At 37.8% G+C, this 14,571-nt stretch overlaps 1 protein-coding gene across 4 annotated transcripts in view; it reads left to right on the top strand.

The window, feature by feature from the left end:
• Kcnq5 (potassium voltage-gated channel, subfamily Q, member 5) overlaps window positions 1-14,571 on the top strand; it is a 564,252-nt gene that overhangs the window by 349,437 nt on the left and 200,244 nt on the right. Inside the window, exon 1 of one of the 4 annotated variants that reach the window (XM_011238368.1) lies at window positions 5,033-5,058. The exons of the other annotated variants lie outside the window; for them this stretch is intronic. Within the exon in view, the coding sequence (XP_011236670.1) occupies window positions 5,048-5,058 (11 nt within the window). The 5' untranslated portion in view covers window positions 5,033-5,047. Of the gene's footprint in view, window positions 1-5,032; window positions 5,059-14,571 lie in introns of those variants that run through there. 4 annotated transcript variants of the gene reach the window in all.

Here is a 14,571-nt window from a genome sequence, read left to right as displayed (position 1 = left end):
TAATTATCCACTCTCTGGTTGGCAAACTCTCAGACACCAAAATTTAAAGGGCAAGTGAAGTCAATGTGTTGAGTTCAATTCTACACAAAAGAGTATTCTAACTACTGTCACCCTTTTCCTAATACCTATCCTGATTTCTGTTTTTATTAACATTAAAGTATCTAAATGATCCAAGAAATTAAGGCTTGTACAGTAAATGTGTCCCAATGACAACCTCTGATTATCAATAATGACAAGTTTGAAGCTTGCATGAATTACTAGTTTGAATACTCCTCTATGATTCAAGCCTGTACAATTACAATTTTTGTTTCCTTAGTTATCATAAGATTTACATACATACATACATACACACAAACACACACAGTGAATGCAGGACAAAAGAACTATCAACTTCATGAGTTAGGGATCTATGATTTCACATGTAACTGTTTAGCATTGTATTGTCCCATGTATATTACATATGCACATGTGTACAGAGCATACACATTGACACAGAAAATTGCAAAGTAGTTTTTTTATGTAGATTTTCAGTAATGCTAAGTCCAGTTGCTCAAAAGAGGAGAATCACCTGTTGGAGCAGGCACTAAGTATATCTAATGAGTTTTAAGGACTTAGTATAAATAGTCTTGTTGACTTTCTGTTGGTGTCTATGGCTTAGCTGCCTTTCTGGCTACTGACAAAGAAGTCTCTAACCCTAACATTATCACTACCTTTGCAAATTGCCATCAGTCAGAGGCAATCTACCATGCATAGAAGCTAGTTTATAGTCTTCCTTTCAAAAATACAATGTAGAAATAGAATCTTGCAATGACTTGCATTTTCAGTTTTCTGGGGAACAAGTGAATAAGTATTTGCCATTTGAAATTTAGCTGATATAAGTCATCAAATGATCTTTGAGAAATGTCTTTTCTCAACCATGGTGAAGAATGTATGTACCTGGTACATAATCAATGAAATTTTCTTAAATTTGAAGGAGTAAGATACAAGCCTGCTCTCAAAAACTTTGTAATTCTCTGGCCAAAATATGACATACTTACATGGTACTTTCATTGCCTTCCATACATAATCAAATCCTGTGTACATGACAAGAACAAGACTTCATATTTACTAATGAAGAAATTGAAGTTGAAAGGGGCTAAAACGCTTGTCCAAGAGTTCTAAGCTAGGGAGCAGTGAAGCTGAAGCAGACTCCATGCCTTCTAATCCCTGACCTAATGCTGGTTCCAACAAATAAGTTTAGCTTGCAAAGTAAATCTGAAGAAGTAATCTGAAAACTCAAACGATCCACTCATGTGCTCATTCATTCACTCACAATGGCCCAAATAGGGCACCACACATAACGTATGTTCTCCAGGTGATATTTTTCCAGTCGTACATTATTGTTGACCATAGTAAATTCATGTCATATTGAAGGACATAATCTCTAATTAGTAAAAAAAAAATTATAATACTCAATGAAACAAAAATCTGAACTTTGAGGTCATGGGAAATCTGCACCTTCTTCTCATTTTTTTTCTTTTTGTGGAAACCAATCCCCCTTTAAAGAAAAGATCTTAAAAAAATCCTTTGTGTCTAGGATACATTTTTAGAGATTCTCTGAATCATTCTCAAAGACAATGTTTCTGAGAGTTCTCAGAGATGCTTAAAAAGCTTTATGTATCTATATACATATAAAATTTGTGTATGTGTAGTTACTTTTTTCTCACTGTATTTAAGAGTTTTGTGAAAATCTTTTTAAAAGATGCAAATACTTAGGGGAAAGTGCTCTGAAACTGCAGGGAAAAAGTTAATTTTTATTTCCCAAAACTTCATGGTGAAAAAGACACGCTCTAGAGAACTCCTTAAGCTTAGACTTTTGCAGTCAGACCCACATTGCCTGACATCCATTTCAGATAATAGTGCCTGCTTAATCTCCTATGGCTTTTTGTTCCAATTATGGTTTCCACCAGGCAACATTAAACAGAGGAGACAAAGATCAAATGCCCTTCTGATCAGCTGACTCTCATTTTATGCACATGACAAAGCAGGAGCAATGAAGAAAGCAAACCACCTTTTTCCCAGTTCCTGCAGTTGCAAAATATTAAGAGCTTAGCATATAACCCCATCCCAAACAGTGTAGCTATAGGTAATTGTCAGCCCCTGGCTGAAGAGAGGGGAGTTTTCACTAAAAGTATAGTACCTGGTAATGCTGGCATCCTCTAGTGGAAGACATGCAGACAGGACTATTTGGGCAGAACACACTGCTTGAAGGATTAAGAAGAAACAAAGGACAGGAAGTTGCATGGGCCAGGAAAAGAGGCTTTGGGAAGAGTTGGGGGCAAAGGGGTGAGTGTTTTGAAAATACATTGTGTAAAACTCACAAAGAAGCTGGGCAGTGGTAGTGCATGCCTTTAACCCTAATCCCAGCACTTGGGAGGCAGAGGCAGGCGGATTTCTGAGTTCAAGGCCAGTCTGGTCTACAAAGTGAGTTCCAGGACAGCCAGGGCTATACAGAGAAACCCTGTCAAAAACAAACAAACAAACCCACACACCTCACAAAGAACTAATTAAAAAATTCAAAACTAATTTCTATTTCAAAAAGGCATTTCAGAACGTTCAGTTCCACTTGTTCACATCTACTTTCTGTTATGTTTACATTTACAGAGACAGAGAACTCAGAAATTTCCTTTTATTTCCACCCTATTCTTTACATCTATAGTACATTTCATTATGAAAGTGTCCAGATGAAGGTTTTTTTTTCCTTCTGAAGGACTTACGAGAAAGCAAGGGGAACGAAATAATTATGAAGCAGAATTGCCATCGTGTGGCCAGATCAGAGTGGAAATCACATTGCTGACATTTTAAAACCTTGAGATTTTCATACAGTGTATTTGGATCTGGTTCACTCCCAACTCAACTCCCGGCGTCTCTCTCTGCCCAACTTCAGGTCCTCTTCTTTGTTCTTAAACCCATGGAGTATGTTTGTGGCTATATAATCACAGGACCTTCCGCTGGACTACAGTGGATGTATCAAGGGCCACATCCTTAAAGAACATGAACTCCCCTGTCCCAGAACATACCAATTGCTCCTCTGGTAAGGGTATAACTTTATAACATTCAGACCAAACCCAAAGTCAACAATCTATAGCTTTTGGACTAAATCTTTCCCAGCACCTTTTTTGCAAATAAAGTTTTATCAAAATACACTTCATTCATTGACAGCCTGTGGTTACTTTTGCACTCCAGTTGTAGCAACGGTCGGCTGCAAGAGAGTCCACCTGACTCCGGTGCCTAAAATATTTACTATCTGGCACTTTACAGAAAAAAAAAAAATGCTTCTCTCCTTTGCTGTAAATCTACCTTCTCTTCCTTTCTTCCAAATAGTAATAAGTAGTGAGAAAAGCATAGCCTGCATTCTCTAGTAAGAAGCAGAAAATAATGCTTCTTCCCCCTGGATTGTGCAGGCAATACTTCTGGGGTCCTGACAGCTTTGTGCATTGTAATGATCCCAGAATTGGAAACTATCTGTGGCTTTTCAACAGCAGGGCTTTCTTGTTCCTGCTGTCAAAATGCAAGCAAGGCTACAGAGTATCCAAAAATAACTAAATTTTTAAGTAATGAAGTTTGTTTTTTAAGGTTTATTTTCTGATAGTGGGAAACGGAGGGGAAGAGAGAGACTGCTTAGTGGTAAAGAGCGCTTGCTGCCTGTGCAGAGCACTGAGGTTTAGTTCATAGCATCTATAACCTCAGTTCCGAGGGATCCAACACCCTCTTCTGATCCCGGAAGGTACCAGGAAGGCACACGCTACACATACACACATACAGGCACTCACTCACATACACATAGAATAAAAATTTAAAAGGTATCTTAAAAATAAAATTTTAAATGTAAATATAAAGATAGAGTGTAGAAGATGACTCAGGGAGCCAGTAATGGTCAAGATTGGCTCTCAGTACCCATGTTAGGCTGCATACAACTACCATAATTCCAGCTCCACACAAAGCTAACACCCTCTTCTCAACTCAACTGGCACCTGTACACACACACATACACACACACACACACACACACACACACACACATGCACACACACACAAACACAGACACACACACACTAAAAATAAATCTTAAAATAGATAAATGAGTAACCATGAAAATAGATTTTAAGGCCAAATACTCATACACATTGAACTTTGTGTTCTACATCATCCACATCCACCATAGGAAACAAAAACAAACCTTAAGTAAAAAACCTCTCGAGCTCTCAGTGTTAGGTTAAACATCAGAGATGGCTAGGTTTTGTCTCCTTTTTGATCATGCAATGCATGTCTACCTACATAATAACAGCACTTCTACTATTTTGATGATACAAAATATGTGGGGAGAGAGTATACTTCATGTCTATCCACACAGCAGCATCAGAAAGAAAATACAGCATTTTGCTTAGTTACCAGTCCCTGGGAAAATGGATACAGTTTCTAAAACTATAAATATATTTCCAGAGGGAGGAAGTGTGTGCTTTCTTGTGTCTGTCACTGATTGCCAACTTCTCTGATCTATAAAATACATCAATGACTCCACACATGCTGAAGTTACCCTTCAGCTTCCTTTCAACTTTGGTCACCAAGAGTAAGAAGTGCCAGTGTAGGTTGGCCCCAAGAGCATCATTTATCTTCCATATTCCATGGGCAAATACTTACATGCATAGTAGATTCAGAGTTTATGGTTATTACTCTCTGGAGTCAATTGTCTGCTGGGTTTATTTTTTCCTAATCCTGTACCACATCATAAAGGCGTCTGCCAAGACTACTTTACTCAACGGGATTCTATTTTCTTCTGTTTTAGGCACTTTGTTACTTTATTTATATAGACTGAAGAAAGTAAGAGGGAAGCAGTAGTAAGTCTCCATGCCTCAGGCCATCCAGCATCAAACCCTGACTCTTTGACAGCTTTAAAAGACACTCATTGCACAAGACAGATCTTCTTGTATGTATGTGTGACAAAGAGCCCACTGAGATTATCCCCATGGAGTAGAGATGTTCTCAGAAAACCTTTCAAGGGAAAAAAATGATTTTAAAGTAAGTGATATATATGGCTCTCCTCAGTTGAAAGTAATCAACTTTATATTTCTTATTATTAGTTTCTTATTTATATTCTTAGTATTAAGGCTAGTACTTTAAAATAGCTTTTGGTTTGCAGACAAAAAAATTAAATATGCTTTTAGTACCTCTTACTTTTATCTCCTGCAATAGATAAATGTACTTCATAAATTCTACTTTTTGTTTTTAGGTAATATATTATTAGAAATTATAGTCATTTTGATTGCTTAATTTTATGGGACAATAATTCCAGCCAGACAGCTATGGTCAAACAAATATCTTTGAAGATCTGTCTAAACATGTACCATCTCTCACTTTTAGTCATGAACAGACCCTTCAAAACAAAGCAAGGAAATTTGAATTTGTATGAGTTTGTATAGTTGGAACTACTACACTGGATTACATTCTACAGCATTGCTTTTCCATTGACATTGACGTCTTAAGAATATAACTTTAATGGGCACATTCACATGGACTTTGCCAAGATCTTTACCACGTTGCAAAAACCTTGTGTTTCATCCATGACAATAATTGGTACATCGTTCTGAGCTGGCCCCTTTCTTATTGTGTATTGTCTACTAATTAATGCAATAGATTAGTTCACAGGGATCATTAGTGGCCATTTAAATAATTTAAAATCCCTGGTAGACTTTACTAAGATTAATTCCTGAATATCAACTGAAGCTAAAATATTTCTTAGTGCTTCAGTATCTTTATTTAAGACAACCCAGTCTCAGAGGAACTGGCATCATCAAGGGCTGATCACTGGAATCCAGTTCATCAAAGCCAATGTTGATAGAGGGAACACGGTAATGAATCAACCTTGACCAGTTCTTCATATGATTCTCACCCGGCTCTTACATTATCTGTCGTCAAGTGGGTTCAATATTTTGAAAACTTGAGATCTTGCTGCACACTGTTTTATATTGTGTCATATTTTGCACTCTTAAATATCTCACTTTATAAAGAGAGATTTCAGATGGCAAAAAATCCATTTAATTCATTGTTATAATTGTCATCCATGTTAGTGGACCCATGTAGAAATTATAAGGCAATGGGAGCTTTTAATTCAATTTGGCATTTATGTAAGAGCAAAGATTATCAGCTTGGTGTTCCTGCATACATTTATTTTTATTTTTTGTTATTAATTTTCAGATCAGCATACCAAGCAATGAACTCCCTCATGTCATTTTTAGGCATCTGTGCTGTTACATTTTGTTTTTAATTACTCATTGTGCCCTTTGACCTCTGGCTGCTTCATTTCCTGTTCTCAGCCAGTTCTCTAGGAGAGGGAATGAGGATATGTGGAGGGGATTGAGGATAAGTTGACATGAGATTTGCTGACATGTGGGTGGGTGAAGCGTCATACAGAAGCACGAAGACTCTTTATGTACAAACTATTATGTTACAGGATGCTGTTTTTTACAGTGAAGAGAACGGAGAGGAGGCCTTTCTAGAAGGTCTACAATGGGGAAAGTGAAGAGCTGGTTGTTCTTGTGCAGATCTTAGAAGCAAAGGAGGGACAAGGATGGATGTAGCAAGAGAGAGAACCATAGGTTCTCATTGGTTTCATTATTTTGTTAGTATATGTGTGTGTTTATGTATATGTGTGTAAGTGTGTGTGTGTTGTGTATTTATCTGTGTATGCACACATGTGGAGACTGTAAGAGGTCAAAATAACACTTATCTAATGTGTCTCTCTGATTCGTTAGTCATGGTTTTGCACTGAACTTGGATCTCCCAGTTTGGGCTTTGATAATTGTTGTTGTTGTTGTTGTTGTTGTTTCTAACTAGTCTTCCTGGTCAGAAAACTAGGTGATCCATGATCAGGCTCTACTTCCAAGCACTAGAATTATTGACTCATGCAGCCACACTCAGCTTTGTGAGTGCTAAGGACACAAGCAAGGTCCTAGTGTCTTGAATCGCAGTGTTATCGCTCACTAAGCCATCTCCATCGATCCAACATAGATCTTAAAGCAGAGTATTATCATAAAAACAGAACAACAACTCCAGAGTCTGTTTTGGGAACAAGCTCTGGAAGGCCTGAGGAGGCTGACCTCCAAAGACCTCTTTGTCTTCATGGATCATAGAATTCACGTTTCAAGATTTAACAAATGGCACCTTGTTTGTGAGATGGCACTAGACCATTCTGTTCAAATGTTCTCTCCTGCTTCCTGTGCCATCTGCCTTCTGTCAGTCTCTGATACAGTACACAGCTTATGTGTTTATGTCAATTATTATGTCAATTATGTCAACTTTCCAAATATAATATAAGTTCTATAAAAGTAGACAATTTGATGGCTTGATTCACTACCATCTCTATAGCTTTAAGATGGAGAACATCCAGAATACATATATGCCCCTGATGAATAGATACTACTTACATGAATAAATCAGTTGATTAATACCTGTACCACAGCTTGTTCTTCATTGAGAGAGAGAGAGAGAGAAACAACAGACAGAGATTCCTATTCTTGCAGAGGTTACAGGCTAGCAGAGACACCAAAACAAGCAAACAGGTGTGTACTCCCAGATGGAGAAGAGAAAAATACAGCAGCTTAATAACAACACAAGCATCGGGTTAGGGGCTGTCTTCTTCTGTGCTTTGAATACATGACAGTAGGAAGGAATGTTTTCATTTTAAATTCCTCATCTCAGAACAACAAACTCTAAATTTTGAGCTCTATTGTTTTTTTCTAGAAAAGACAGAGAAACAGCTTGTAAAGACAATACCCTAGTTGATGTATTTCTAAATTGCAGTCCTCGGGCCCTTTAAGAGAGTATTGTTACCTTGTTCTTTTAAGCAAGAATATGCCCAGAAATTATAGTCAGACATTACACTGAAGCCATTACATTCCAGGAGGATGTGTCTTTTTAAAACAAACAGCTACTGGAGCTGAACAGAGGTGGTTGGGCAGTTAAGAGCACTGGGTGTTCTTCTGCAGGACAGGGGTTTGATTCCTAGGACCCACAGAAGTTCACATCTGTCTATAACTTCAGGTCCAGGGAATCAAATGCCATCTTCTGGTCTCTACAGACACTAGACCTATATTTGGTGCACAAGCATGCATGAGGACAAAATATCCATACACGTAGAAATAACTAATAATTTTTCAAAACAACTATCAAAATGTCATATCCCATCCTCCTCATAATAGCTGTAAAAAACACCTGCAGATGGACCTGAACAAGGATGTGGAAGGAATTTTTAAGAGACAGAAGCAGTTAAAGAAGACAATAGAAGAGGGAAAGTTCTCTCCCCAGTGCTGATGGATTTATAGGATTAATATTGTAAAAATATGGCTAACTTACTGAATAGATTTAGATTATAGACTTATTTCGATCTCCATCCAAATACCAATATTTTTATCACATAACTAGGGAAGTCCCTATGGATTCGAAAAGACCCCAGTAATCCTTAGAACAGTGGTTCTAAACCGTCCTGGGCTGAGACCCTTTCATAGAGGTCCTCATGTTGTGGTAACCCCAACCGTAAAAATTTTTGTCATTACTTCATAAGTGTAATTTTGCTACTGTTATGAATCATAAAGTAAATATATGATATGCAGGATATCTAATGTACATATTATAATAAGAACAAGTGCCTTAGTACAAAAAACAATTTTGGAGGGATTACACAATTCATGATTTCAAATGATATTGCCTAGCCATAGTGACAAAAACAGTATGGGACTTATTTGCACACAATCAGACAAACAGACAAGTGACCTACAACAAAGGGTCCAGAAATAAATACACACCTATAGACACCCAATTTTTAATCAGAGGGTGAAAAACTTAAAATGGTGGGAAGACAGCCTCTTTAACTAATGGTGTTGGGAAAACTTTATATCCACATGCTTAAAAATGAAACTAGATTCACATCTCTCACTGTGCACAGAATCATTTAGTTCTTTGATGTGGTGTTCTCTTTAGACACGAAATGGAATCAGTCTGGGTATCCATCAGGCTGATGAGTAAGAAAGAAATTTTCGAACATAAACACAGTTGAACTTATCCATTCCAAAACATAATTGACATCTTCACACCTGCAGGAAAATGAACGTAGCTAGGAGGCATGGTGTTAAGTGAAATAAGTCGGACTCAGAAAGACAAATTCCACATTTAATCTTGATTAAGGAATACAGATGTGTGTGTGTGTGTGTGTGTGTGTGTGTGTGTGTGTGTGTGTGTGTGTGGTCTGTCTGTCTGTCTGTCTGTCTGTCTGTCTGTCTGTCTTCTGTCACTGTGAACTGGAGAAGAATGAGAACTTAAATGACAGACAGCAAGAGAGCAAGAGAGAAAGAAATAATGCATGTATCATGAAAGCTTTCAGGACTGTTGGCTGGGACAAAGCAGAGCACTAGTAGTGAATGACAGGGACATGAATAAAGTGTGACACGTATGTATGAAAATGCCATAATTAAATGCATTATTAAAAATTAAAAAGAGGCAAAAGATGACATCTTCAACATAATTTTATATGACTTTCATATAAAATAGATTTACATATGTATTTTCTTCATTAATCTAAACTCAAAAACAATTACAAAGAAGTAAATTATGCATGTTAGTGGGGAGCCATGTCGTATTTATATGGTATGTTATCAGTTTAGTTTTTACTTTCATTAGTGTGTGTGTGTGTGTGTGTGTGTGTGTGTGTGTGTGTGTGTGTTTGCACATTCACACATGCATTCTTTGTGTGTAGCTGGAGGGCAGAGGACAACCTTGTGAAGTCTATTCTCTTCTTTATCTCTATGTAGGTTCCAGAGACTGAACTCAGGTCATCAGTCTTGGGGTGTTGGGTTGCAAGCACCTTTTTCTGCTCTGCCATCCTGGCAGCCCTAATCAATTTAATTTTAATGACTCAAAATCTGTTCAGTCCATCCAATCAGACTAAGTATCTTCAAGTTCAAATATGTGAGTGACACTGAGAAATAGAGCAAAAACTGAGGCCAGTTTCCGTGTTTCCAATCAAGGCCTTGCTCTCGAAGAGGTCATGACCCTTTTAATAAGCAGGCTGGAGGAGAACTGAATTAAAACATAGAAGAGGAACAGAGGGAAGCAATTTTTAGATCATAATAAAAGTGGTGTGAAAAGCTGGACAGAGAGCTGTAAAAGAGCGGAGGAAGAAAGAATACAGAAAGAAGCCAAAATCACTTTCCTTGGCTTTTCTTTCTTTCTTTCTTCTTCTTCTTCTTCTTCTTCTTCTTCTTCTTCTTCTTCTTCTTCTTCTTCTTCTTCTTCTTCTTCTTCTTCTTCTTCTTCTTTTTTTAAGGAAAGCATTTCACTATGTAATCCAGGATGTCAGCTTCTCTCCTCCTGCCTTATCCTAGAGAGAGTTGGGATTGTGAGCATGAGTCATCACTTCTCAAGGCTGCCTTGTTTGCTCTGGCTTTTTACAGTACTGGGAATTAAGCCCAGGGCCCTATTCCTGTTGGCAAGTGCCCTCAGCAAAGCTGTATCTTTACCTCTTTATTTCAATATTATCATTATTATTTTGAGATAGCCTTCCCAGGCTGGATATGCAGTCTTTAAAGTCATCATCCACCTTCTTTGGCTTTCCCAAGTAGCTGAGATTGCCAGGCTGAGCCACTATGCTGTGCCTGTAGTGGTGGTGCCGCTCCTGCTGCTGCTGCTGCTGCTGCTGCTGGTAGTGGTAGAAGTTGTTTTTGTTTTTTTTTTTTTTCTGTTTTTTTTTTCAATATAGGGTTTCTCTATGTAACCCTGGCTGGAATGAAATGTGTTCTGCAGACTACCCTTCCCTCAGACTCAGAAATCCACCTGCCTCTGCCTCCTGAATGCTAGGACTAAAGACTTGTCCCACCCAGCCTGGTTCCATCTTGCATTTCTAAATACAGAAAGAACAGTAGTTCTTTCGCTTAAAAAAAATTATAAGTATAGTTTCAATTTTTAAGATTTATTATTATTTATGTGTAAGTCGAGGGAAGGGTGCCCAAGAAACAGAAGAGAAGGTATTAGATACGGAGCTACAGGTTCTGGTGAGTCGTCCAATGGATGTGTGAGAACTGAACTCAGGTCCTCTAGAAGAACAGGATGGGATCTTAACCGTGTAAGTCAACTCTCCAGCATGGTAACTTCATATAAACTCTGAGCCAGAGAAGCCAGACATCTACCTCCCTCAAAAGTAAAGCTTTGGGAGACTGTAACATTAAATCAGTGATTAAGATTGTGGACTCTGATGCCTCCAGCCTCCAAGGGCATCTCTATTAAAATGGACATGTTCACACAGAGACATACAGATACAGATGGAGAGAGAGAGATTCAAAATAAGGGGGGGACTTTAAAAAATAAAGCCTTTTCAAAAGAAACAACCCTTTAAATTAGCATATGTGGTCTTTTCTAAGGAAGGAAATAATAAGAATGGAGAAAATATTTCTACTACTGGCTATCATCATGGTTATGATCACATAGAGAAATTAAGGTCTTTAAACCCTAACCTGGCCCTAATTTTCCATCAATGGCATCATGACTTTTCAAACTTAAGCAATTTAAATGTGAGTAAAATACAATGAAAATATAAAATGGTTTAAAATGTCAGCTACATGTGCATTCGTATTTCTGGCCCAAGTTTTATTTTACTGTAAGGTTTTGAAGATTTGTAGATGATAATGAATTACTTGAATTGATAATTTTTAATAATTTTGTAAAAATGTAATGGGCTCCAAGTGATCAAAGATAGGAGGAAATTCTGATCATCAGAAAACAAAAAAGAACAAAAGCAAGTGGGGCTCTACTCTGCATACTGATAAGTTCAACAGCAATTCCTAGAAATGCTTCAGATAGAATATTAAGCTCTGATTTATAATAAATTCAGAAGGGTAACTGTGATTTCTAGAAAGTAACACAAATTTGCCAAGAGCAAGAACATTAAATTACGCTTATTTTTCAGTTGGATAGGGTTAGCAGCTCGCTGTGGCAGAGCAATAGAGGAGAGAAAATGTCTCCATTTCAGTAAAGCCATCAAATGGGCTTTATAATGTGCTTAAGGAATAGAAAGAGAAAGTTAAACAGGATGACAGGACCCTTCCCCAGAGACAAACACAGCATTGAGAGAAAATTCCAGAAGACGGCATCAGGCATGTAAAGATTCTGAGTAAAGGGAGTTGGCAGATTGTCCAATGGATAAATGAATTGAGATAACATAACATAGCATAATGATATGGAAAATAGCAAATGTGAAAACTTTCGAATCTGAGTGAGCAAAATCTTTTCATTTGAATTTAATTCAAGTTGGAGATGGGGGTTGTACTTGACGCCTAACAAAGAAGGGAACTCTAAGCTGCACTAACACTCCCATTTCAAAGAGTGGAGGCGGGTGAAATTACATCTTCTTTACTTGCACCCTTAGTCATTCGGCTGAGCTTTGCCTAATTCATAGAGAAAGCAGTTAAGAATATTGACAAGACAGACAGACACACACACACACACACACTGTAAATGGGTAAAAACAACAAAAGGTTTATTTTCCTACTGAAACAGAAACTCTATGAGGGTACAAACTCTGTCTGAGTCTACAGAGTCTGGTACAGAGTCTCTAAATATTTGAGACAGGTACACTGCAGGGAGGATCAAGTATTGATAGGAAAGCAGACAGAAATCAGAACGGAAGGGCATCCATGATCATGCACATCCTCGTTCATAATTCAATAGGCCATTACTAGCATAAAATTTAGTTTCATATCTAAACATCCTAACAGTCAAGGCGATGATACAAACATATTTAAAAATCACTGTCTCATACCAAAACCTCACCATTGTTTTTTTCCGGAAGAAATATAGAGATCTTTTGCAATAAAATACTAGCAAGAATGTCTTATGGGATGCCTCAAGGAACCAACTCAATGTAAAATACTGAGAAACTCTCAGAACATAGCATGTTGGTTGAATGCTCATTATTCTTTTTCAAGGAAAGAGCAGAAAATCAAACATAGTTTAGTAAAAAGTAATTATGTTAGGGACCAGTGTGGGTGTACTCTCAGGATACAGGTCAAGAGTGTGCAGGTTCACTCCAGGTTTTGTGAATTGGTAGCAAAGAGACAGAAATTGAAGTGTCCTTAAGCTAGGTGGGCATTTTGAAACCAGTTTTGCTATTATCTGGGGAGTGGAAAATCTGAACTTGAGTTTCCTGGCAAGAGATGGAGCTATTTCATGTTGGTAACTGAATGCCAGATCTTTTGCTTACATTGGAGGGTCACACAATGTCAGTCTCACATCAAGGGATGTAGTAACACAGTGGGTATATTTAAGGCACAGTGAGGAGAGGGTTACGAGATCAGGACATTGTTTCCTATGAATAGTAGACAAAAACAGTCTCAGTATATTCAGTCAGAAAACCTCTGGGGAAACTAGAGTAAAGCCATCCTTCAGTGTATGATGAGCTTTCTGGGGAGGTAGGAGTGCATGCTTTCTGTAGTTGTGAGCTTGAAGAACCAATGGCAAAGGTTCTCTATGGAGTTGAGCCCACTGAGGAAGCAGTTTTCCAAGAGTAGAGCTGTGCCTAGCAGGCCTGAGTGGGCATAAAGGTTCAGGACCCTGGAAGGACTCAAAGAGAAACTGAACAAATGTCTTTCAGAGATGCTTAAAGATAACCACTTTGGGGAATGAAAGATTCGATCTGAGAGCCTTCTGATCACAAGGATTCATTGATCATTGAAGCAAGCTTCATCCAAAGCGTGTCCCAATCTGTATGTACACAGTGTAGCCTCTGCTCTGATAGAAAGAAAGCCTTTTGAATTGCTTGTAGATTTTCAAAGTTCTAAATTGCTTACATTTTCCAGACCCTTCTTCAGAAACACAATAACAAAGTCAAAAGCACTAGTCCCCCAATCCCTCGATTGCTTTTTAATACTGCATACAATATGTAACATATCAGAATTCATGGTAGAACTTCACAGACTTTATAGTAATCGTTGTATTAGAGTATTACTACATAGGTCTTAGTAGCTCACTGTGAAAAACACCAAAACGTCATGCTACAGTTTTGTTGCTTTGCCGTGGAGGGTGAGATGTGCTTCGAAGAGACCTCCAGGTGAAAACTGGACATCTTTCATGGAAAAATTATGTACCAAGGATATTTCACAGAGCACTAAATTTATATAAAGACAGATAAATTTAGGATGCAAGAGCCAAATGTTGAGCCTTAGTCCTGCCAATGTGCTCATTAGACTGCTTCAATTTCACCTGCTAATGCATGATGCTGGAGGATCATCTAAAGTCACTAATACCAATACCAGCACACATGCTTTAGACATCATAATCTTTGATGCACCTACAAACATTTATGTCTTCCATACAATATACTAAAATGCTCACTTCATCATGGCAATACTTGAAATTTTATGAAGCAGTGTAGCTGTGGTTAATTGTTTTTATGTAAACAGTTCCTAAGGTCTGTATTTCTTAAGTATTTCTGTGTCTCTCATTAGAGTGCTTTATTTTAATCCCATGATCCTATATCATGTAATATTT

This window comes from Mus musculus, chromosome 1 (assembly GCF_000001635.26).
Source record: "Mus musculus strain C57BL/6J chromosome 1, GRCm38.p6 C57BL/6J".
NCBI lineage: Eukaryota > Metazoa > Chordata > Mammalia > Rodentia > Muridae > Mus > Mus musculus.
The sequence above is the reverse complement of the archived record's forward strand: the minus strand, read 5'-3'. Positions and strand labels throughout refer to the sequence as shown.